Genomic DNA, 25,311 nt, shown 5'->3' with positions numbered 1-25,311 from the left:
GCCGCAGGAGCAGCGTGTCCTCCATGGAGGCCGGAGGTGAGTGCGGCCGGGCGCCGATCGCCCTGGCAGGGCCGAGGCCCGGCCTCCCGGGGTCCTGGGGGAATCCCGGTGGTGGCTCGGCGTGGAGGGTGGGTGGACACCGAGGCGGCAGGGCGCCCAAGCCCGGGACGTGGGCAGGGGGCGGGTGGAGGGTTTGTGCCTGGTCCCAGCTTTGTTTCACTTTCGCTGTCAGTGGCCACGGGCGACTGCTGGGGTGGGGAGTGGGGGCGAGCTGCCTCCTCCGGGACCTCCTGGGTGGGCGCGGGGCGCCAGAGACCCCAAAGGGGTGATACCCCAGGGTGGAGGTGGGTGGCCAGGTGCCAAATTACAAGGGGGTGGGTGCCTAAGTGCTGAATTACGGCCTCGTCGCTCCTGGGTCCAAGTGTGGACAGGAGTCAACTCGGCCCCTTGTGAGCTGTGTGGTCCTGGACAAGCCACAGTGCGGATAATAATAGCACCCTCTTCAGTGGGTGGGTGGGATCATTCCAAACTTGCCTCTTCATAAAAGTCATCTGAGATCAATGTCACTGCATTGTGCGCAAGCCGAGAGGGTTGAATCTATGTTATCAATGTATATACATATGTATTGCAACAAGAGGGGGCTTCCCAAGAGTTCATGGGTTAATGCAATTCAAAGAATTCCAAGACGGTGGAATTTTTCCCACGAACTTTTTGAAGTCCCTTCCTATTCTTGTATACATATTCCGAGCTGTCCTCTGTGGGGACAAGTTCAGGTGGGGTGGGGCTGCGGATGGATGCTGCTGGCTGGTGACGCCCATGATCAGGCAAGTTTAAGATATATCTGCTGGGTGAGATACTTAGCCCTAGCCATGCGAATGAATGTCATCCTCAGAAAACTGGAAGCTGGGCGATATTGGATATGCTTTGAAAGCCATTCTGAATAGAAAATGCAAGCTTGCTATGTACAGGCAAAAATCTCAAAAGCCCTGGGGGCTTCCCCTTTCCAACCACCATCTAATCCAAACACTGATTCCCCTGTGCTGAAAGCTAGATTCTGTGGAGGTCATTCGCACCAGGGTCAGAATTTATTAAAGATCCTCTGACATTCTCACCAAAGACACAGCTTCCTCCCTTCAACCTCTTAACAGGATGCTGCTGGCTGCGATCTGTGCTGGCTGGCGTGTTTGATCCAATTGAGAGGGATTGCTGGTGGGTAGGTGGAAATGGGGGTATTCCCTGGGGTGGTGTAGCTTTTTACTTTGGGCAGTGACTTTGCTTGAAAGGTGCAGCCTTCCAAGAGGTGGATCAGTGGCATCTCTCACGGCCTTCTCTTCTGGATAAAGGCCCACTCTCTCTCACCATGTTTCCCATAGAACTCTTTCAATGGCCCCTGCTGTTTTCATGATTGTCTGAATCTTTTTATAGCTTCCGCTGTCGTTTCCATGGGCTACTTGCATTTAAATCTGAAAGCGATCTGTAGCTGGCTTCCCCTTCTGACTGGAATCTGTTTCCAGTTCTGGGTTTTTCCTAAGTGACTGACGGGCTGCGTGTTTCTTACCAGAGCTACTGTAAGAAAAGACCAGAGAGTTTTCTGTTGTTTTGAAACGGAATAAAAGCCCATTGTCACGGAATTATAATGGACAATGAGTAGATACCGCCCCTGCAGTAGTTAAAATTCATGTGTTCATTCAACCAATATTTACTGAGTGTTTACCATGTGCCGGGCATCTAACCTCCCCCCCCCAACCAAGGCCAGGACTAGCCAATGGAACGTGATAGGAGAAATGTGATATAACTTAAAGTTTCTAGAAGCCTCATTTTAAAAAGTGAAACAATGAAATGAATTTTTAAAATATCTCATTCAATCCACTGTACCCGAATATTATTACTGTATATACTCGAGGATAAGCTGACCCGAATATCAGCCGAGGCACCTAGTTTTACCACCAAAAATGCATTAAAAATATACTGAAAACTCCGCTTATACACGAGTCTATACGGCATTCAACTTAGGATTAATTTCAAATTCTTGAGCCATTTTACATTTCTCTTTCATCCGAGGCCTTGATCATCGGAGTGTCTTTGATACTTGTGGCCCAATGTCATCAGGGCTCCCCACATGTTGAGTGCGCAGTAGCCCTAGCAACATGTTGGTTACACGCTGGCCTGCTAACTGCAAGGTCAGCAGTCCGAAACCACCAGCCAGCCACTCTGGTAAAGAGTTACCATCTCCAAAACTCACAGGGGCAGTTCTTTTCTGCCCTAGAGCATTGCTGTGAGTCAGTATTGAGGGATGTCTTTCATAGCCACCGACCAGAGCCTTGAGGTGCAATCAGTGGTAAAGTATTTGTCTGCTAAGCCAACTGAAAGGTTGACTGTTGAACTTACCCAGCGCCTCAGAGGGTGATAAACTCGACTTCCACAAAGACAACACCGTGGAGCAGTTCTGTGTGTCACTTGGGGTCGCTGGGAGTGGGGACAGGCTCCACAGCACCTAGCAACAATCATGTTGCTTGACTTGCAGCCCCCGCGTTGGACCACACAGCGCACTGGCACAAGTCTCAAGGTCCTGACTTAAAGAAGGTTCTCTCTTTTTAGTGGGGGAGGAGAAAGCAATCGAGCCTATTCAGTAGACCATCAAAACAACAAATGAGCAAATAAGATACCTGGGAATGAAAGTTATAAAGGACGTGAAATGGGGCTACTTTAGAGTTCAAGATCACGAAGCTCTGTGCTGGCACAGCTGTACCCCGAATGGTAAGATGGAGCACCTGGGCCAAGATTTGGGGCTCTGGCCAGGGAAAGAGCATTGCAGGCTGATGGAAACAGCTTTGGGGAAGGTCTTGAGGCCGGAAAGTCGCTGGGCTTCCTGTGGGCTCGGCCCTAGCTTTTACCACTTGACAAGTAAGGCCTATCACCCAGCACAGAAGATACCCAATCATAACCATTTCCCCAGTCAGCCTAGTGTGCCAACCCCAGCCCAGTGCTTGATTAGAAAACTGGAACCCCTGGTTGCTGCTGATACAATCCCACATAGAACTGGATGTCCTCTGGGCAGTCTTTTGTTTGTTTGTTTCTTAAATTCCACACTAATGATGGCTTTCTTTCCCAGGAGCCAAGTTTAGTTTAGCTGCCCTTTCCCACAGTTCTCCACTTTTCCATCTAGATTCCTTAATTCATGGGGCTCTACACAGGCCTCATAGACGATACTCAGGATTATGGGGTTTATTAGGAAAGTTAACCGGTTGCACTTTAGGTGAGAAATGTTCAGGATACAGTTGTTCAGTCGGAACGGTTGCTTCTCAGCCGTGCCTGTAGGGAGGCTCTCTCTGGCCCTCAGCCCCTTGGCCTGGGTCTTACCCTGCTCTGGTAATGTGACCGAGCTCTTTGAGGGCTGCCAGTCGATGCCCCAGCGGCATTCCACTCTGCTGTAAGCCTCAATCCGAAGGCAGTCGGGTTCAGCCTAGCCAGCTCCCCCAATTAAGTGTCCAGAGGGACCCCACTCCACAAACTAGTCTCCTGCCCTAAAGCACTCAGCTACTTGTGCAGGGACCTTGGTGGTCTCCATTCCAGCTCTTCTCTCTTGCTGGAGATGCCCCTTTCCTGCTCCCGGAAATGGTTCATTTTATACCCAGTAGGAGGGCAGTCACAATGAACCCCGTTTAACAGTCACCCACAGTTGAATCATATAATCAGTGTCCGCTCCCCCACCTTTTTACGCAGACCCATCAGGAAAACGAAGATCCTTGGGTGAGCGTAACCAAGGCTGTGGCTGCAAGAGTCATATTAGATAATTTACTGCATTGCAGTGTGGTTCTTAGATTCCACACTAATTAGGGCTTTCTTTCCCGGCAGCCAAGTTTAGTTTGGGCTCAGACACCCCTGCAGAATTGCCTTAGTTCTAGGGCCAAGAGGGAAGCATGCCTCAGTGGGGTTTTTTTAGGTGTTGTTTCCTTCTTTTAGCTCCTACATTCCTGCACCTGAAAATAGCAAGAGATTAAGCCCCTAGGTGTCGGAAATAGAGTGTGAATTCTGGGTATGGCTCCTGTGAAAATGGTTGGCAGAAGCATCTTCCTCGTTTCTGGGCCTTCATTTCGTTTTTATTTCAAGAGGATCGCCCATGTATATTTGTTCAGCAAATATTTACGGACTGCTCGCTCTCTGCTAGGGATTCTGTTAGGCACTGGGGTAAACACGCAGGCCCTCATCCTGTGGAGTTGATGGAGTTGTCAGGGCGGGTCTCTTGGGCAGATGTGGCATTTGAGCTGGCATGCCTAAATGAAGAAAAGGTGCTGGCCATTTCTTCCAGGTAAAGGAAATCGCTGGTGCAAAGGCCCTGCGGCCAGTGAGCTGGAGCCCAGGGCACAGACAGCAGGTATATAAGACCCAGTGGAAGAAGGAGGGCAGGGGTCGGGTTATGCAGAAAGAATTCTGAGTTTGGATTTTAGCTGAAGAATAATGGGGGGGATCGTATCCTGGGAGGTGGGAATTGAGGATGGGAAACAGTAGAATCAGGGAGAGCATTCCTCTTTTCAAGACACACTGTTTCACATTTTGACCCACAGGCAGTCCCCCAGCTTTGAACGACTGGTTTATGAACAAACCATAGTTAAGGCCCAACCCCTGTGAAGCACCCAGTACCAATTCCTGGATCACTAGAGTTCTCTTCACAACAAGGTGGAGAGCTAAATCTATGAGTTTCTACCTCTTTGAAAGTGATAACTCAGGAGGAAGGAAGGAATGAAAGTGGTGTTTCCGGAGTGCCTCATGGTGCAGTGGGGGGAGCATTGGGCTGCTAACCACAAGGTTGGTGGTTCAGACCCACCAGCCACTCCTCCAGAGAAAGATGAGTCCTGTAAAGATAGTCTCAGAAACCTTCTGGAATAGGTGCCTATGAGTCAGAATTGACTCAGTGACAGTCCTTTATAGACAGCACAAATAAAGACAAGAATTCGGGAAGCAGAAGGGAATGTAACAGTTCTCTCTCCTCTGCTAGCTCAACACCCCTGCTCCTTAGTTTCTGAGGTCAGGGCCATGCCTCTCAGCTGTGAAAGACCTACATGTGGTGGTTGGGCGGCATGGTACATTGGCCCAGCCACTCCCCTCAGCCCGCACCCCAGCACCCAGAGCCTCCCCCACCCCCAGCACCCGCATTCTATGGGCCTGGGGTGAATGCATGCCTTGTAAAAACAGGGGAGCCCCACTTGGCAGCACATCAAAAGACTGATTATTATCACGATAGTATTGTTAAAGATGTTTTCCTGGGCCTGGAGGGCCCTTTAATGTTTTTCCACGCATAGAAAGGTGTACTGTGCATTATAAACTAAGGCAAACATTTGATTAACTGACAGCACCTCATTGTTCCAACCTAACGACAAATTCGACCTAGAGACAGATTTAGGAGTGGTGCTTGTTCATCCAGGGGCTGCTTGTGTGGTTGTGGGTGTGTGTGTTTCTTTATCATTTCCACAAGGAGGCAATTCAGGCATTATCTCATAGCAGCTGTACAAGGGTCAAAGTCCGAACACAACTAAAGCGGAATATATGCCTCAGGAAGTAACCTCATTCAGGATGGAAGCCAGCTTTATGATGCTAGAGTGTTTCTCAATCGGCACAGACAGAAATCCGTTCTGAGGGCCTTGAACCATACCAGCCGGTCAGTCACTGAGATTGGCCTGGCAGAGCAGAAAACTGTCGTTGAAACTGCTGCTGTGGCACACATCCAGGGACCCACCTTCCACAGGAGGCTGTGCGAGGCCGAAGGAGGAAGGAACCCTGATTAAATAGTCCTGGTATTATCTGAATGTTGATAGCTGCCTTTGCGTGGACTCTGATTCATGGTCACTCTGTGTAGAAGAGCATGAACCGTGGCCCAGGCCTGTGTCACCTTCCTGGGGGCAGGTGTGGAGTCTGGTTGGACACTAACTGACAGATGGGTGGTGGGGTGCTTAAATAAAGACACTTTAAATTCTGGGACGGGGCCAAGAGGGAAACTGGTACAGCTGGAGAGAAGAAAATAACCCAAGGTGGCATTGATTTCCATTTTTATCACGTGTTCTCTGGGTGTGCTCTCTGGTTGTGAATCCGGGTGGGGCGCTCATAAGCAGCAGGTGGGTCCAGATGGAAATGTGAGTTCAGGAGCCTTGTGGGGCCAGAGTGTCCCATGCAGGGAAGTGGTCTGGACAGGAGGTTGTAGGGCCAAGCCATGGACGGCTGGGCCTGATGTTCTCCACCGTGCATGCAGCTGGGAGCCTTGGAATTATGTTTGAAAGAAGTGACGCCGGGTGAAATGTGGCCTAGTGGATGGGACAGTTGTGGGCCAGGAAACTCATTTGGGTGATGTGGCAAAGATCTGGCCAAGAGGTGGTGAAGGTTTAAACCAGGACCGAAGGAGATGGAAGTGAGAGCGGTGGGGGGGATGTGAGCAGGAGGAAGGAGGACAGGGTGCTGATGCGAGTGGGTGAGAGGGGACCCTTGAGTCCAGCTGTTCTTGTCTCTCAGATTCTCAGGAGCAGGTTAGTTGGAACCAGCTGCCGTCCAGCAATTCCCACTCATGATGACAGAGCAGCCCAGTGTTCTGTAGGATGTCCAGTGTGGCATTGTGGGAGGTAGATTGATCACCAGGTCTTCCCACTAGTGTGCTTCTGGGCTAGCTGTTGAGTTTTAACCATTTGCACCATCCAGGTCCCTGGGGTTTTCTAAAACCTAGACTACACGATCTGAACCTTCCAGCCCAGTCCTAGTGCGAGTAGCTCTCTACTTCCTTTCTGTCTCGCAGCCTTCTTGGGAAAGGCTCCATTCACTGAGCTCCTGTTCAAAGGTTACTGAGTCCCAGGTAACCTGCAGGAGTCAGGCCTGAGTCAGTGTGGTGGTATGTGGTCTGTGGCTACTGCTAGCTCTCCGGGTCATGTAAGTGGCAACTCCCTCTCGGAACCCAGAAAGTTCCACTCTTGTCCCTGGAAGCCTGTTGCTTTCCTGTGTCTGCCCTCAGTTAGGTGGTCAGGAAGCCTGTCTTCCCCGACTGCCCCAGGAAGGGGGAGAGTGGACTTGAAGCATGCTGTTTCCCACCGCAGAGGAGCCACTGCTGCTGGCAGAACTCAAGCCCGGGCGCCCCCACCAGTTTGATTGGAAGTCCAGCTGTGAGACCTGGAGTGTCGCCTTCTCCCCCGATGGCTCCTGGTTTGCCTGGTCTCAAGGACACTGTATCGTCAAGCTGATCCCCTGGCCGCTGGAGGAACAGTTGTAAGTACTCCCCTGCCTTGGTCCTGAGGAACTGAGGGGTGCACTCCCGTACTGTGGCCCTCTCCCCGCCAGACACTAAGAAAAGGGAAGTGCAGGAACTAGATGCTATCCCTGTCACAGGAAACGTCGTTCTACTGGCTTAGCCCTGAGTTAAACTTTCTTTGTTTTTTACGTAGCTTTATGAAGAAAAAAAAACAAAAACATACGCTATTGTTTCCATGTAAAGTGTTTAACTCCTTGTTGTTTTTAGACATCTTCAAATCATTTAAAATTTTAATTAAATATTTTCGCTTTTTTTTTTGTTTTGTAAGGGAAAACAAGGTTTTCTGTTGTTGTTTTTTAAGAAAACAAAACCAAAACAACAATTCAGTTTGGAAGCTCCAAGCTGCCTTGCCAAAAGTCTCCTGGAAACCCGTCTCTCTGTCTCCCACTACTTCATTTTATTCTGTGGGAAAACGTTCATTCATTCATTCATTCATTCAGGCAGTTCAGTGACTCTGGTTCCCTGCTTCATGCTGCTTCACCGTCCTCTCTATCTCTGCCCGTACTGTTGCAACATCATTGATTGAAGCCTCTTGGGGTGCTTCCCAGTCAATTCTGACTCCTAGTGACCCCCCTGGTACAGCAGCACTGCCCCCACAGGGCCGCCTTCTACTGAAGCAGATCATTTCGTTTCTCTCCCTTGCAGCCACCTTGAGGTAGGTTCATACGCCTCCTGGTAGCAGCCAGGTGCTTGACGGCGGGGCCACCAGGGCTCCTTGACTTAAACTCTTGCCCTCTCAGCTGATCGGCTCTTTGGAGTGGTCAGCAGGCGCTCAGACTGATCGTTCTCTCGAAGAGTGCTTTGCTCTGGGGTAACCTGCCTTTTGAGTGGTGCCTGTGACAGCAAAGCTGGGGCCCAAGGTCAGGCAGGTGGGCCCATCATTGTCCGGGGAGGTTGGGTTGCTGACAAGCAAGAAGGCCCAACCGAAAAACAGTCACCATCTGTGTCAGTCCAGCTAGACTAGAGAAACAAATCCATAGAAACTCGTATGTGTATAAGAGAGAGTTTTCTATAAAGGGTAATTGTACATTAAGAAAGCATTCCAACCCAGTCCAGTTCTAGCCCATATGTCTGATACCAATCTATAAAGTCCTCTTCAGACTCACGAAATACATGCAATGACGTCGAATCCAGGACAATCACAGGCCAGTGGGTAGAAAGTCTTTGGATCCAGTGGCGTTGTCAGCATCTCAGCCCTGGCAGGGGTCTCTACGTGGCTTCTCCGGCTTCAGAGGTTTGGTTGCATCAGGGTAGGTCCCTGTGGCTTCTCCAGCTCAGGCTAGTAGGTTTTTCCATGTGTCTTGCCAGCTGCAATGTCTCCCAGGGAGTGTGGAGAGACAAAGATAGTATCTCCCTCCTCCAAGAAGGAATACAGGATTTCCCAGAATTCTCAGGAGAAGGCCAGGCCCACACAGAGGCCTCATGGGCAATGATCGATTGACAAGATGAGACTCCACCCCTTCACTCTTAATCCTCTCACGTCCCAAATTGACACTAGATTCTGGAGCTACCACACCATCACATTCCGGTTATTGGTGAATTACATTTTCAGATCACAGTAGGGCACCTAGGTGAGGGATCAGCAGATGGTAAATATTGCAGGCTTGGTGGACCACTGGGACTCAGGTGCATCATCCAGACAGTAGGAAGCACATGTAGTAAACCTGGATTTACACAAATCGATGGCCAGCCTGGGCAATAAGTTGCCAGCCTCACATTCGACAAAAGTCACGTGTGGCATAACATCTGTTGGGCATCATTCGACTGCAAAAATGTCCATGGTCCCAGAGGCTATTGCAGTGTGCAGGAATCCCAATCAGAGAAGGGGACCTACTGAATACTACAGCTTCCCACACGTCTCATGTATGCAAAGCAATTGCATTGCCAGGCGTGGAATGACGGTACATATATAACCATATGTAATACATCCGTGTCTGGGTAGTCATAATACATGCTTATGTGTGTCCTGTGTTCTCCATCTAAAACATTGACTGCCTAACAGTGTACCCTGTCCTTCAGCTTGTAGACAGCAGCCGCCAGTCTCATGTATCACATGTCTCCTGAGTTGTAAATGTTCTCTCTTTGTTTAATTCTCATTTGAAAATATTACCATCTAGAGCATCAGGGCCCCCAGCGCAGCCAACCAGCGCTGAGAGCAGCAGTGAAGGTTATTAAACAACACAAAGACGGAGGGATCAATGAATGCTGTTGCACTTGACCATCACACTGATCCTTAAAAACAAAGGGAACATTCTCCAAGCTGGGAAAGGATTAGCTCCCACGGAAGCTCCCAGGCTAATAAAAATGCCAGAGGGACCTGCATTCGCTGTGGAGAAATTGCAAGTTGAGGACCAAACGAGTTGAGGACCAAACACAAAAGTGAATCCCTCTGCCTCAGCACAGCGGCGGTCACTGGTCAGACGTGAAGCTTGCTCAGACAAAACAAGACCAGAGGATGACCTGGTGTTTGTACTAGGTCCAAATCCCACAATGTCCTGCTTCACAGACCATCTTGTGGACAGTTAAGTGTAGTACGTGACTGCCATCGAATTTTAAAGCTGCAGGAACCTATACTTGCCTCATTTCCTTCTGATTTTATAGATGAGAAAACTAATAGCTAGATTGATTAAAACGCTTTAAAATGTATAAACCAACACAATTTGCAAAAATGGGTCCTGAAAACTTTTGGGGAAACCCATGTAATGCACAGTGAACGTCCGTTACAGATACATCAACTATAGGAATGCTCGTGGACCTGGAATACCATGTATACTCGTGTATATGCCGAGTTTTTCAGCACATTTTTTAATGCAATTTTTGTCGTGAAATTAGGTGCCTCGGCTGATACTCAGTTTGGCGTATACTCGAGTTTATACAGTAAATCTCATCCCTCTCAATTTGCTCTAACAGGGTAAGTCAAAAGTACTGCTGCAAAGCCATGGGAACATTTATTAATATGCGCCAACGTGAAATTTCTGTTTCTCAACATTCCCTCCACCTAGGTCTGTACACTTCTGAAGGTGGTGTTGCATCTCTAACCTTTCCCTGAAGAATTCAGCGTTCTTCCATGCATACCATATCAAAATGCCAGTGTGGGCATCCACCAGGGACTCAAGTTGCATTTCTTTCTTTGAGTTTGGGGAACAGAAAGCTGCGTGAAGGAGCAAGATCAGGTGGATCTTGCCGGTGGATGAGGAAATTCCTACCCTCAAGGAAGGAGCAGGTACTTGGCCGTGACGGAAGAAAGATTCCTCTTTGCAGTTTTCTTGACCTTCTCGCCAGTGCAGTTTTCACTTTTCTTAAAACTTCGTAATCAGCTCCATTGCTGGTCCTACGTCCCTAAAGACAGCCGATCAAGATGACTCCCTCTGGAGACAAACAAAACACCCGTGACTTGCTCAGTTGACCTCTCTGTCTTGGATTTAACTAACCCAACAGTTCCCCCTCAGAAGCCAGTGTTGCTTTGTGTGTGCAAAACATGTCATGGGCATTCAGTTGTGAGTTGGGTAAAGGCTCACTACACGTGTGTGTACGTGTGTGCGTGATTAGGTGAGGCTTTACCGGAGAGATCAGTTTTCCACCCAACAGTTCACACACATTCCATTTCCTGTTTTGCAGTCCCACAATGCAACACTGCTGATCCTCCTTCCTCTGTGTTCCGGTTCCTCCTCGTTTCCTCACCCTTCTGAACTTTGTCCTTGGGCAAGCGCTGCCCTGTTGATCTCCTGGTTGATTATTCTAAATGGTGTGTATTTCCCTGGTGTTTTCTTTCCCTTTAGAGAGCTGCATTTTGAACCATGGGAGTCAGAATATTTTCAGACATACAAGGTGACAGAGAGCCATAGTCTCAGAGTTCCACTAGTCTCTTATCAGGAAGCCGGGTTTTTAACAATGATTTTGAGTTTTGTGCCTTATTCGGGATGTTCTAACTTGACCCCTTTCAGAGCAGTGAGTCAGTCTGGTTCTTCCGGTGTCGTCAGTGTAGACTGCTGTTTCTGTGGTCCATTCATCCACGGGAGTAATTGTTTCCCTGCATCTCTGATTTTCGTCACTTTTCTTCTAGACAGGGAGAGACCAGTAGTTGCATCTTAGATGGTCAATCGTGAGCTTTTAAATGCGTGTGTCTACGCATGCCTTTGCCGGTCACCTTACTACATGAGTGGCTATCACAGTATTCACCTCTGTTGCCTTGAACTCTAGCGCTCCTCCTAGTGTCTTCCCTGCCTCCATCGCTGTTTGCCGATTTCCCCTTACCGAATACTGCCTTCCCCTTCCCCTGTATTGGCATGTGTGGTACTTAGGGTTTTTTTGTGCCAGCACAGCACCGGTAAGATAAGGGTGCAGTTTATAAGCCTGTCAATCGGGTCGCAGCTTGATGACCTCATTTGGAGGTGCCACCAAAATAAATGGCTCTCTGAAGGCAGGCTACTCTTGTCTGCCGTCACCTTCCTGCTGACGAGTCACTCAGAGGCCGCCAGAGCCACCGTCATTGGATCCACACGTCTGCACCCACTGGCCTGTGATCTCCCTGCATCCTGCAGCATTGCTTATAACTGTGTTGAGTCTGAAGAGGGACTTAGGGACTAGTATCGGACTTACGGACTTGATCTGGACTGGGCTGGGATGTTGTCTTGATATATAATGACTTTTTTTTTAAGCCTATGTATTTCAATATTTTGTTGTTGTTTTTTAACAAATCATTTTATTGGGGCTTTTACAGCTCTTTTAACCATCCACACATCAATTGTATGAAGCACATTTATACATTTGTTGCCACTATCATTTCAAACATGTTCTTTCTACTTGAGCCCTTGGTATCAGCTCCTTTTTTTCCCCCTGCCTCCCCCACCCTCCCAGCTTCTATAATTACTCCTTGATATAAAGCTCTTTCTTACACATATATGAATGTCCCCGGATTTGTTTCTCTGGTCAACCCGGTCTCACACAGCATGTGTACCCTCTAGTCCAGCGGTTCTCAGCCTGTGGGTCCTGACCCCTTTGGCATTAGGAAGGTTGAAAACCACTGCTCTAGTCAGTAAATTTATCTTCTCTTTCTCAGCCTCTTACCCCCATAACCGTTCCTTGACTTTTTATAATAGCAGTCTCACAGACCATTTGTCCTTTTGTGGTGGACATGTTTGACTGCTTCGCATCCTGTATCACTTATCATCCATGTTTGCAGATTTCCCATTATTCTTGAACATTGTATGGATGTTCTATAGTTGGTTTATCTGTTCTTCCTTAATGGGATGCCCCTGCCTAGCTACTCTCCTCCCTGCAACCTTTCTGTAAGGGGATGTCCAGTTGCCTACAGATGGGCTTTGTGTCCCCACTCCACATTCTCCCTCATTCACAATGATATGATTATTTTGTTCTTTGATGCCTGATACTTGATCCCCTTGGCACCTCGTGATCACACAGGCTGGTGTGCTTCTTCCATGTGGGCTTTGTTGCTTCTCAGCTAGATGACTGCTTGTTTACCTTCAAGCCTTTCAGACCCCAGATGCTATATCTTTTGATAGCCGGGCACCATCAGCTTTCTTCACCACATTTGATTATGCACCCATTTGTCTTCAGCAATTGTGTCGGCAAGGTGAGCATCATGGAATGCCAGTTTAATGGAACAAAGTTTTGCATCGAGGGAGTACTTGAGTAGAGTCCCAATGTCCATCTGCTACCTTTATACTAAACCTATAAATATATACACATAGATCTATTTTCTCATCATCATATATAAATATATTTACATAAGTACATGCCTGTATTTAGATTTCTATAAATTCTCTTTGCCTCCTAGTTCTTTCCTCTATTTCCTTTTACTTTCCTCTTGTTCCCACTATCATGTTCAGCCTTCATTTGGGTTTCAGTAATTCATCTTGGTTACATTGCTCTTGATCAAGCCCTGCCAGGCCTCTTACACCCTCCTCGTCATCAATTTTGGGTCACTTGTTGTTCCCTTGTCCCTGGGTTTGTTAACACCCACTTCCTTTCCCCTCTCCCATGTCCCCCCAGAACCGTTGGTCCATTTTCTCCTCCAGCTTGTTTATCCCACCTATCTCTCCTCCAGCTTGTTTATCCCGCCTATCTTATCTAGATAGACCTGCAGAGATAATAATATGCACAAAAAACGAGACAGCAAAACAAAGCAACAAAAGAAAACAACAACAAAAAAACTAACAACAAAAAAGAAAAGCCTGTAAGTCGTTCAAGGTCTGTTTGTTGACCTTTAGCAGTGTTTTCTGGTCGAGTCTGATGGGGTGCCACGCTCTGGCCCCAAAGTCTATTTTTGGTATTCCCTGGGGACTTTGTTGCTCTGTTTCCCTTGCTGTTCTGCTGCACAACCTTAGTGTTTCGCCTCAGTGTGGTGGGGTCAGATTGGGTGCAATTCCCACACTGTGTCTCCAGTGTTGTCCCCCACAGCACTATGGGTTGGCGAGGGACGTCATGTCTCATCGTGGGGCCGGCTCTATGGACCCCTGTGCTTTTGGCTGCTCTGAGTGAGGATATCGTCCTCAAGGCTTGGTGGGCCAGGATGTGTTCCACTCTGTCTTCCTCTCCCTTCATTTGCTCCCGTGTGCTCTGATCAGACATGTCCTCCCTGAGCTGTAGCTTCAGTGCTGTCCTCTGAAGTGAATTCTTCTGCGGGGAGTGAGGGGCTGTCCACGACCTTTTAGGGTTTTGTTAAGGCCCCCTATTGACACCGAGCCAAATATATTCTTGAGAAACCTTTTGTGCAGTGGCCCCCGATGGCAGAGCTGTGCTTTGTTTGCTGTATACCTGTGCATGGAGGACCTGGAACCCCAGTAGCCGTACACCCCAGCTTCCCCTCGGGTACCAGAGAGTGGTCAGAGCCACTGAAGAAAGGGGGGTGCTTGCTCACTCAGCAAAATGGGCTGCAGACGGAGGAGAGGCATGTTTTCGGGCACATCCCGATGCTTCGAGACATTTTTGGCCGAAGTGGGAAATGGGCGGGGCCCTGCTTCATAGGAAGGAACCTCATGCAGCTTGTCGGATCCTCTGCTTCGTGGCCTGTGAAATTACAAAGGAAACGGAGATGGGCTGAGAGATCTTCTGGCCAGTGCTGGCTGGTCCCTGTGTCAGCTGTTCTGTCAGGAACGTGAGTGAAATTGCTTGGAATCCAGTGGGTGGAGGAGAAGCACCAAACCACCCGTCAGCACAATTCCTTGGCATCTTTCTGAAGGAGCCCTGGTGGCGCAGTGGTGAGAGCACTTGGCTGTGGAGAGGTTTGAACCTGTCAGTGACTCCACGGGAGAGAGACGCAGCCGTCTGCTTCCACAAAGATGGCATCCTGTCACTATGAAACAGAATGTGGCATCCTGTCACTATGAAACAGAATGTGGCTTGACGGCCAGTGTAGCTCGGTTTGGGGGCTGCCTGAGTGAGCAGTGAGGCCGGGAGCTATAGATGTGCACTCAGGCATTACATCTGCCCTCATTGCACAGACCTGCCACTTGCTCTTGTCTCCTTCTGTGTGACAAAATGTACAAGGACCTTGTGTGAAATCATGGGTAACCCCCCACAGCACGTCTACCCCCCCATCTCTGGAGGCTATTACAAGTGGGTGACCAGGGCCCCCGGAGCCTCTCAGACGTGGCATCTTAAATGAAAAGCATGTCAGACGTAACTGATGGCCAGTTTGTCTCTAGGACTTCAAAATCTTATGTGGTGCAGAGTGGAAAGGTCACTCTGGGTAACAATTCCCCCACTCTTTAAGCAATCTCTCTTTTCTCCAGCATCCCCAAAGGGTTTGAAGCCAAGAGCCGAAGCAGCAAAAATGACCCCAAAGGACGAGGCAGCCCCAAAGAGAAGACCCTGGACTGCGGTCAGATTGTCTGGGGCTTGGCGTTCAGCCCGTGGCCCTCCCCACCCAGCAGGAGACTCTGGGCACGCCACCATCCCCAAGTGCCAGATGTCTCAGGCCTGATCCTGGCCACAGGGCTCAACGATGGGCAGATCAAGATTTGGGAGGTGCAGACAGGTAGGTCTCCTCTGCTGGGCATGGGGTGCTGGGTGGCTCGTGGGCCCGTCTGATCTGAGGAGTGAAGCATTGACATCCGCCACTGACTGAGAGCTCCCGCTCCTACACTAGGGTTCCTGCTTTTGAGTCTTTCCGGCCATCAGGATGTCGTGAGAGATCTGAGCTTCACACCCAGTGGCAGTTTGATCCTGGTCTCTGCATCCCGGGACAAAACTCTTCGCATCTGGGACCTGAATAAACATGGTACGTGACGGAGCTTCTCGGCAGCCTCAGAAATACCCCATGGTCTCTCTCTCCACTTTTCCAGTGTCCTTCCATCTAGAACAGTGGTTCTCAACCTTCTTAAGACCACGACCCTTTAATACAGTTCCTCATGTTGTGGTGACCCCCCAACCATAAAGTTATTTTCGTTGCTACTTCATAACTGTACTTTTGCTACTGTTATGAATCGGGCGACCCCTGTGAAAGAGTTGTTTGAGCCCCCAAAGGGGTCGCAACCCACAGGTTGAGAACCGGTGATCTAGAACATTTTTTTATCAGCGTTCCCCCTCCACCATCACATCCTAAGGAGTCTTTCTAGAGAGCACTGTGAATCGAATCAACCTGATGGCAGTGAGTTTTCTGGAAAGAGCCTTTTTAGAAAAAAAGTATTAATCACCACCCCTGGAGCGATTTTAATATCACCAGAAAGAGCTAAACCCACTGCTGTTGCTTCAGTTTGTAGTGACCCTATAGGACTGACGAGAACTGCCCCTGTAGGACCGACGTGGACTGCCCCTAGAGGACTGACAACTGTCCCTATAGGATTGACTAGCACTGTCCCTATAGGACTGGCTAGGACTGTCCCTATAGAACTGGCTAGGGCTGTCCCTATAGGACTGACAGCAGCCCCTATAGGACTGATGAGGACTGCCCCGTTAGGTTTCCAGGCTGTACATCCCCAGGGAAGCAGACTGCCAGCTCTTTCTGCTGTGGAACGGCTGGTGGATTTGAAGGGCTAACCTTTCAGTTAGCAGCCAAGTGCTATCATCACTGTGCTACCACAGCTCCTCTTTAATTCCACAGATAGATCACTATCTGTTTGTGTGTGATTATTGTATATACTCAAATATAAATCAACCTGGATATCAGCCGAGGCACCTAATTTTACCACAAAAGCTGCATTAAAAATGTGCTGAAAAACTCGGCTTATACACAAGTATATATGGCTGTGTGTGTGTGTGTGTGTGTGTGTGTGTGTGTGTGTTTAGTACATTTTTAAGAAAGATGTTTTGTGCCCCTGTCTTAGTCATCTAGTGTGCTGTAACAAAAATATTCCAAGAGGGGGCCTTTAACACACAGAGTTTAGGAGGCTACAAGCCCTAGTCCAGCAGAGCCTGGCTCCAAGGGAAGGCCCTTGTCTCTGAGACTGCTCCTGGGCCATGCTCTTGTGGCTTGGCACCGCTCTTCCTCGTTCTCCGTTTCCTTGATTGCTTGTTGAATCTCTTTTCTAACTCAGAAGAGAGTGGCTCATGACACATCCTTTACTGATCCTGCCTCATTCCCATAACAAAGACACCCCACTCCCCAAATAGGATTGTAGCCATAGGTTAGGATTGCACCCCCACCCCACCCCACCCCCCGGGGCTTTGAGGGGGACCTCATTCAATCCATAACCACCCTCAAGAACTAATCTTGGCCTCCTAGAACAAGCTCTCTCTCCTGTTGGAAAAGACATGACTTGGGACCGAGTGTCTCAGCCTCGGGACTGTTGACACCGAACAAAGTCCTTTTCATGGACTCCACCCACCCCATGTCACTGCCACTGCCTCCACTTGTGAAGACCAGTGTCTTCTGACCTGGCCAAGTGCCCCTCTGGGGTCAGTCTTCCCTGGTTGAGAACCACCGACCCAGATTGGTGAATGTTAGGCCCTTTCAGAGCTGGAGCGTCTCCTTATGAAATAGAAACTAGGCCTAGTGTGTTAGTCTGGGTGGACTAGAAAAACAAATTCCTGGGCACTGATATGTGTATAAGAAAAAAGCTTTATATAAAAGAGTGAATGTATATTGAGAAATCATCCCAGCCCCAGTCTAGATCAAGTCCATCAGTCCAATATTAGCCCATAGGTCTGATACTAATCTATAAAGTCCTCCTCAGACTCACAAAACACATGCAATGACACCGAATGCTAGAGCTCACAGGCCAGTGGGTGGAAAGCCTTGTAGCGGTAGAAGCATCTCAGTGCTGGCGTGGTCTCCATGTAGCTCCTCCAGCTCCAGGGCTCTGGCTCCATCAGTGTAGCTCCATCAGACTCATAGTCAGGAATGCCTCGCAGGGAGTGAGTGTGTCCTGCCTCCGCGAGCTATTTATTTCCTTAGCGCCTCCAAATGAGGTCATCAAGCTGTGACCTGATTGACAGGCTAAACTCCACCCTTTCATTCTTAAGTCTCAAATTGACAACAGATTATGTATTGACCACACCTAGGGTATTTTCTCTCTGGCTAGAGGAGATGCGCTTTTGCAAAATTTTGCCTGGAGCTGAGCTATCTCTAGAGGTGACATCGAAAAGAATTCCAAGTGTCACAGGTTTTGATCCTTAACGAACTATTGCACGGAAGGACCACTTACTGTTCCATCCTTTCTCCACAGAGTGGGCTGGGCCAGAGAGACTGGGTTTGGAAGAAGAAATAGCCACGTGGAGAGTCTGTATCAAGGCGGCTGCCCTTGAGCAGGCAAAGGCACATGACTTTCCCTGGAGCCAGTACTTCTTTAGCCCTCCACAGCCACAAGAGGGGGTGGGTGTGGCCTCTTAGGAATGAGTCTGGTCTTGTCACGTGTAAGAAACCACAGCCCAGGAGGAGCCGTGGGGCCCTCAGGACAGCACCTCAATGCCGCAAGAGATCTGTAGATGGTTTCTACCCACCTGTCACCGCCCCATTGTCCCGCCAGCATAGACAGACTTGCCTGCTGACGGGAAGGCCCCTCCCAGGATTCCTTTCAGTACAGGGGCAGTGTGCCCCCAGACGTCACCGGATCCCCTCAGAGCTGGTGTGGAGACCACACGGGAGTTGGGGTAGGCAGAGAGGAGCTGCCAAGGCTGCCTGATGGGGAGTAGTACTCAAGGTTCATCCTGTCCGAGGGCATCAAGGAGCAGGGGGAAGAAAGTGGTGTTACACTCTGCTTATAGCACTGGCTTAATTTAGTTAATACTCAGCCGTCCTGGGAGGCAGCTGGAAAACCAGGATCGACATGGGAAAAAACTAATTTGCATAGATGCGTGTGTGTGTGTGTGTGTGGTGTGTGTGTGTGTGTGTGTGTGTGTGTGTGTGCATCAACTTCATAAGTGCATAACCAGGGCCATAAGCAAAGCACACTCACTGCCAGGGAGGCAATGCCAACTCTCTAGTGACCCTGTATACAGTTTTGGAGACTGTAAATCATTACAGGGACAGACAGCCTCATCTTTCTCCCGAAGGGCAGCTGGTAGGTTCAAACTGCCAACCTTATGTGAGCAGGCCAACGCTGACCCCGCAGCACCTTAACCACCAGGGCTCCGTAGGCACGGCCAGAGGCAGGTTTAGGAAACATGTTTCTTTGGGGTTTTGTTGTTGGCTCATTTTCTGTTCTTGCTCTCATCCTCCCCTCGGTTGCTGCCTCACCCCCTCACGCCATCTCCCTGCAACCGGGTAACCTTCCCTGCTCTTCTCTAATTGTGTCATCTCCTAGAGCCAGAAGTCCCTGGGTGGCACAAACAGTTCAGTACTTGATGATGAGCCAAAAGGTTGGCAGTTCAAACCCACCCAGAAGTGACTCAGAAGACAGGCCTGGCAGTCCTCTTCTGAGCGGCGACAGCCTTGAAAACCCGTCGGAGCGCTTCTCCTCGGCACAGGAGTTGGCATCAGCTCAGGGACAACTAACAGTAACGGCAATAACACACCCACCTGCACCCACACACCCACACACCCACCCCAGGCATTTGAGGTCGGTTCTGTGAAATGAAACCTGGAATTGTGATCTTCCTCTTCTTTCCCACATATTGTGTTTTTCTCATGAATCAATGTCCCCGGGAAATCCCTAGCTCCACCAGCACCTGCATTAGGGGAACGCATTCCCAAACCAAACTCCCCGCCATCAAGTCCCCTAAGGCAGGGTAGAACTGCCCCTGTGGACAGATTCCCTAACTCTTTATGGGAGTACAAAGTCTCATCTTTCTCCCCAGGAGGAGCTGGTGGTTTTGAACTACTGACCTTACGGTTAGCAGTACAACACATAACCCACTACACCACCGCAGCACTTAAAAACCCCAAACCAAACTCACTACCATCAATTCAGTGTTGACCTATAGCGACTGCCCTGTGCGTTTCTGAGACGGTAGTAAGTGGTTACAGGAGTAGAAAGCCTAGTCTTTCTCCCACAGAGCTGCTGGTGATTTCGAACTGCCAACCATGAGGATTGAAGCCCAACACATAACTGCTACACCACCATTTATTCAGCTATTTCTTCCATTTTTCAAAACACTGAGACTTGGCTCGATCATGTGCCTGCTCATCTGGATGCCCTAGTGAAGCAGGGAGCAGGGTCAACGGGGGTGGGATCCTTGTGATGAGGTAGCAGAGGCAAGAGCTGAACTACCTTAGCACTGGGAAGGCTGCTTCAGAAGCCTTGAGGATGGGGATCTAGAAGGAATGTTCTTTGCTACTGAAATGCCCCTTATTTTGTGTGCAACCTGGCCCCGCTGGTGCTGGTGGGCAAGCCTTGAATGTGAACCTTAGACGGTTGGCGGTTCAAACCCACGATCTGCTTCTCAGGGGAAAGAGGAGGCTGGCTGTTCCTGTCTAAGTGGGGATGAGGTGGGCATTGACAGCAGTGGTTAGGGGCTTCAGCTAACAGGGAATCCAGTGGATGTGCTGGGTAGGTGGGGACATTGCTGCCAGCCCCGCTTTGTCCTGTGGCGGGCTGGCTGACCGCTTGCTTCTCTTTCTCTGCCAGGTAAACAGATCCAGGTGTTATCAGGCCACCTGCAATGGGTTTACTGCTGCTCCATCTCCCCGGACTGCAGCATGCTGTGCTCTGCAGCTGGAGAGAAGTCTGTAAGTCTCTGATGTTGGGTGCCGTGCTTCCTCTGACTGTATGTCCGTGAGGTCCCTAACCCTAACCCTGTCTGCTTGCTCCTGCAGATCCTCTGGATTTGCACTTTTAACATGATCCCCAAGAGAGGAGGCACTTGTCAGTTGCTCCCATCAATGGAGGGTTGTGCACCTAAGCCACATGGTAGCACAGGGGTGGCTTAAGCTTCCTTGTCCCCTGGGAGGAGCCCTGGTGGCTCTGTTGGGCTGCTAAGCAAAAGGTCACCAGTTTGAAACCACCATCTGCTCCTCGGGAGAAAGATGAGGCAAGAATTACAGTGTGAGAAGCCCACAGAGGCAGTTCCACCCTGCCCCATAGGGTCACTGTGCGAACTGACTTGATGGCAGTGAGGTTCTTGTTTTGTTTTTTGTTTGTTTTGATTTTTTTTTTTAAATCCCCTGGGAGTCTTAAGATTTCACAAGTCGCAGCCTGCAGTGGCTCTAGCTTTCCTGTGAGCCGGTTACGTTCCCCTGAATGGGATGTTCAGTTCCCATCAGAACCAGTTGCCCTCTGCTCTGCAATCCGGTCTGTGTGGGAAGCCCGAGAGCCTCCGGGGAGCAGGTGGCTTGTGTTTGAATGTGTGTTGAGTGTTTGCTGGGGCTGCGCCCGGGAGGGCACAGGTAGTTAATCATTCTTTTGAGGTCTGGAACTTGGGGAAGATGAGTTCTCTTCAAAGAGAGAACATAAAACCCAGCTTTTGTTAATGATTCTCGGAAGGTTCGGCCGATGAGCTAGGTCAGACATGGAGTCTTGGAGCATGTCTCCCCAGTCAGAGCTCAAGATTGGGCAGGAGGGGTGCTGAAGATCCAGCCAGGGTGTCACTGCTTTGGGGTCACCGTGGAGCTTCCCTATCTCTGTCCCATACTTCTGATTTTAAGGGGAGAGGAAAGAGCAGTTGGCTTAGGGGCCCTCAACACAAACTGGCCCCGTTTGCAAACAGAGCTCAGAGGGGAATGCGGAAACCTCTGCTGGTAGATAGTGGCCAGCAGTCTGCTGCCGGGCAGCGCGGCTTCACCCCGCTCAAAGGACGCGCCAGAGTTTCTGCATGCTGCCGCAAGCAGTAAATGTGCTCAGCTGCTAATGGAAAGGTGGGAGGTTTGAGTCCACCCAGGTGCGCCTTGGCAGCAGTCAGTCCCTGAGAGCACGAGGAGTTCAGGTCTCAGCTGACTTAGATGAGGACACCAAGGGTTGGGACCGATCCAACAGCAGCATGGGCAACATAAGCTCCACGAGGCTGCCTGCTGGTGACACTCCAGAGCCTCCACCTGCCTTTAAATCCAGGGACACGTTAGGCAGGGCTGTGGACGACAGGAGGCTTTACCTGGCCCGGGGGCTATGGGACCAGAGAGGGAGGGACAGGGTGGTCTCTTCTGAGGCCCTGTACTCCTTGGGCTGCCCCACCAACCCCCAACTGAACACCTGCTGCTTCCTAAAGGTCTTTCTCTGGAGCATGCGATCCTACACACTAATCCGGAAGCTGGAGGGCCATCAGAGCAGTGTCGTCTCTTGCGACTTCTCCCCTGACTCAGCCTTGCTTGTCACGGCTTCCTACGACACCAACGTGATCATGTGGGACCCCTACACTGGCGAGAGGCTGCGGTCACTCCAGTAAGCACCGCCCCCTGCTGGAGACCTCCGTGTGGGGTGACTGGCGAGTTGCCTGCCTAGGACATGGGTCCTTGAGGCTGGGACCCGGGAAGGGTCGGTGGGGCTGAAAAAGATGCTCTGGGACTGTCCGTTGCTCATTGCACGGCAGGGCTGTGCTGGCGAGGGTCCCTGTGTCAGCTACATCCCCTGAAGTAGGCCTTTGACACGAGTCGGCCTCAGCATCCTGGAAGCCTTTCCATCTCACATGCTCAGGACAGTCTTGTCCTGAAGAACTGGCATTTCCAGAATGAAGGCCCATGCCCTCACGCTTGAGCTGTGGGCCCACCCCCACCCCCACCCCCACCCCGAGTCTCTGCTGTTTGGGAAGCAACTAGCACAGCGGTTCTCAACCTGTGGGTCTTGGCCCTTGGGGGGGGTCGAACGACCCTTTCACAGGGGTCGCCTAATACATTACGATTCATAACAGTACCAATATTACAGTGAAGTAGCAACAAAAATCATTTTATAGCTGGGGGTCACCACAACATGAGGAACTGTATAAAAGGGTTGCGGCATTAGGAAGGTTGAGAACCACTGAACTAGCATCTCTCAGCCTAGAAAAGACTTTTTGTTTGTACTGGGAACGAAAGTCAGGCTGACCTACTTTGTGGAAGGAAACTAGCACAAGGAGTTGTTTGGACCCTTCAGTCCCCTCCGCCAGATACTCCCAAGCCATTTTAGTCCCAGCTTTTCCACAGGGGCCCAGGTGCACCTAGAACCTTCTTAGAGTCTGGCTTCCTGCCTGGAGGTGGGGGGTGAGTATCGGTCACCCCAGGCCACCCATTCTGTCCCTGCCCTCCACAGCCACACCCAGCTCGACCCCCCCATGGATGACAGTGATGTGCACATCAGCTCGCTGAGATCCGTGTGCTTCTCTCCAGAGGGCCTGTACCTGGCCACAGTGGCGGATGACAGGTGAGGGCTACTCTGCTTGCGGAGCCTCAGAGCAAGCCCTCGGGCGGCCAGCCTGCCTGCCCCCAGGCCGCTCCTGGTGTAACGGGGTTGCTTCCCCTCCTGTCCAGGCTCCTCCGGATCTGGGCCCTGGAACTGAAAGCTCCCGTCGCGTTTGCACCCATGACCAATGGTCTGTGTTGCACCTTCTTCCCACACGGCGGAGTGATTGCCACAGGGTACGTATGCGAGTCGAATAGCTACACCTGGGAGCTTTGTAGGGAAAGAAGGCCCCTAGCATTTTCCTGCCTGAGGTGGGCCTTTGAGGCCATCCGGCATTTTAGAAAATTCTGATGGTCCATTTTGCCAACAAATTGGTGATCTTTTCATCTTAATACTTAACGGACATGTAATGAAAGGTTGACAACTCACACCATCTAATGGGCCAAGTCCACAGAAGGGCATCCAGATTAAGAATTTATGAGAAACCATTCAGAGCAAGAACACACATCTTCCAGGCAGCATTTATGATTCAGTAGGTGGCACTCTTCCCTCTTACAAGAGAACAGCTAGTCGGATTTAGAAAGGCCTGTGCTGGAATGGGAGCCCTGGTGTGTAGTGGTCATGTGTTGGGTTGCTAACCGCAAGGTCAGCAGTTCGAAACCACCAACCATTCCTAAGGAGAAAGATGAGGCTTTCTAGTCTTAAAAACAGTTAGTTTTGGAAATCCACTTGGGGCAGTTCTACCCAGTCTCATAGGGTCACCACGAGGGTCATAACGATGACAGCGGTTGGTTTTGAGCTGACAGACATGGCACATGGGCATCAGAAGTGCCTTGGGTTCCTACAATCCTGTCAGCCGCCTTCATTACTCAGCACCGGGGCCCCCATCTCCATTCCCAGTCAGGGGTGCCTTTCGCCCCTCACAGTGAACACACACTCTGTGTCTGTCTCCACTCACCACTCTCTTTGGTTTCAGGACAAGAGATGGCCACGTCCAGTTCTGGACGGCTCCGCGGGTCCTCTCCTCCCTGAAGCACTTATGCCGGAAAGCCCTCCGAAGTTTCCTGACAACTTACCAAGTCCTAGCACTGCCAATACCCAAGAAGATGAAAGAGTTCCTCACATACAGGACTTTCTAAGTAGCATTCTGGGAGTCTTCGCTTGCTCACGTGGTTCTTCCTGTCCAGGCCTATGGGCCTGACAGCTGGTCTTGGTTGGAAACATAAATCCGGTTTGGGATTGTGAATAGAATGTAGCAAATGCAGATCGTTAGGGGTCAGCCCTACTTGGGTCTTTTCTCTCCAGCCTCTGAAAGGCAGTCTTGGGGTGGACTCCACCCACTCTCCCCCAGGAACAGACCTCTCCCCCCTTACACCTAAATCCACTCTCATCAGCATTGTCCTTTTGGTTCCAAGCGCAGTTACTGATGTCTGATAACAGTGACTGGCCTTCAAGAGCCCCACTTCAGTGGCAGGCAAGTTTAAGTCCCCTCAGGGGAACAGGGTGGCTTCCCAGTACCTTTCACGCTGTCCCTCAAGTGTCGTGGGAGCTGGTATGTGTGGTCAGAGTTGCTCTGGCGTTGACCAATGCTTTCCTTCCTCTGAGCCGGCTCCTCCTTTGGCCACCAGCTCACAGGACTCTGGAGCCGTCTGGTCTATTCTGTGATTCCTCACAGGTGGACCAGAGTGTGTTTGGGAGCGATAGACACTAGGATCATTTCTCACAGTGGTGCGCATGTGCAGGAGGTGACTTGTTGGTTGAAGATTACAGAGGGATGGATCCCTCACCTGCATGACCTTTCCCGTGGCTGCTGAGCCCTCAGTGGCTTGCCACTAAGTAGCATCGTATTTATTTGTATTTTCTCAACAAATGTTAAGGTACAGCTGTGTTTTCTCAATGATAACTAAAAAACCATAGTCCTGAAGTCAACAGTTGTGAGCTGTCTCTGAATTGTGGAGAATGGGGTTTGTAGTGACTTCGCCGACGTTCTTGCTGAGGCGAGACCTGCCTGAGCCGCTGGACTGGTCAGCTCTGTCCCCTTAGCTCCCCAGCTGCAGCACAGCTGGCCAATCACATCACCCCCGTCGAGCAAAGTCGGCCTTAGGAAATTTAATATATTCTAAAAGAGATGTCACTTGGTATCCTTTGGTCTTCCCGGTGGGTTCTTCCCGAAGGCCAGTTCATACTACAGAACCGGGAAGAGAGGAGAGGCCCCGCCTCTAGCAGAATGAGGGTTTCTTAAAGGGGAAGTGGGGGGAACACAGTTAAAAGCTTTGGGTGGTTTTTCCCTCTTTTTTTTAAAGAAGAAAAATCACCTTTTCAAACAAGACTCGTTAGCTGGGATTGAACTGCATTTTGCATTTGGTGGTGGTCTTGTTC

The 25,311-nt window shown here is 50.2% G+C and overlaps 1 protein-coding gene across 2 annotated transcripts; it reads left to right on the top strand.

Annotated features, from left to right (window-relative positions):
• The first annotated feature begins 6 nt into the window (after nt 1-6).
• WSB2 (WD repeat and SOCS box containing 2) lies at nt 7-24,861 on the top strand. 2 transcript variants are annotated; one of them, XM_004709557.2, is made up of 9 exons: nt 7-36; nt 7,074-7,242; nt 15,040-15,284; nt 15,396-15,527; nt 20,254-20,354; nt 21,827-21,999; nt 22,843-22,953; nt 23,061-23,168; nt 23,909-24,861. In XM_004709557.2, exons 1-9 carry the CDS (start codon nt 24-26, stop codon nt 24,069-24,071), a joined length of 1,215 nt encoding a protein of 404 aa, XP_004709614.1. In that variant the 5' UTR covers nt 7-23; the 3' UTR covers nt 24,072-24,861. The 2 variants fall into 2 exon arrangements, with proteins under 2 accessions (XP_004709614.1, XP_004709613.1); XM_004709556.2 differs by lacking the exon at nt 7-36 and having other exon boundaries at nt 7,055-7,242.
• The last annotated feature ends 450 nt before the right edge of the window (nt 24,862-25,311 follow it).

This window comes from Echinops telfairi, unplaced genomic scaffold (assembly GCF_000313985.2).
Source record: "Echinops telfairi isolate 266 unplaced genomic scaffold, ASM31398v2 ScPeMD7_7412;HRSCAF=8450, whole genome shotgun sequence".
NCBI lineage: Eukaryota > Metazoa > Chordata > Mammalia > Afrosoricida > Tenrecidae > Echinops > Echinops telfairi.
Note: the sequence above shows the minus strand (reverse complement) of the source record. Positions and strands in the feature narration are given on the sequence as shown.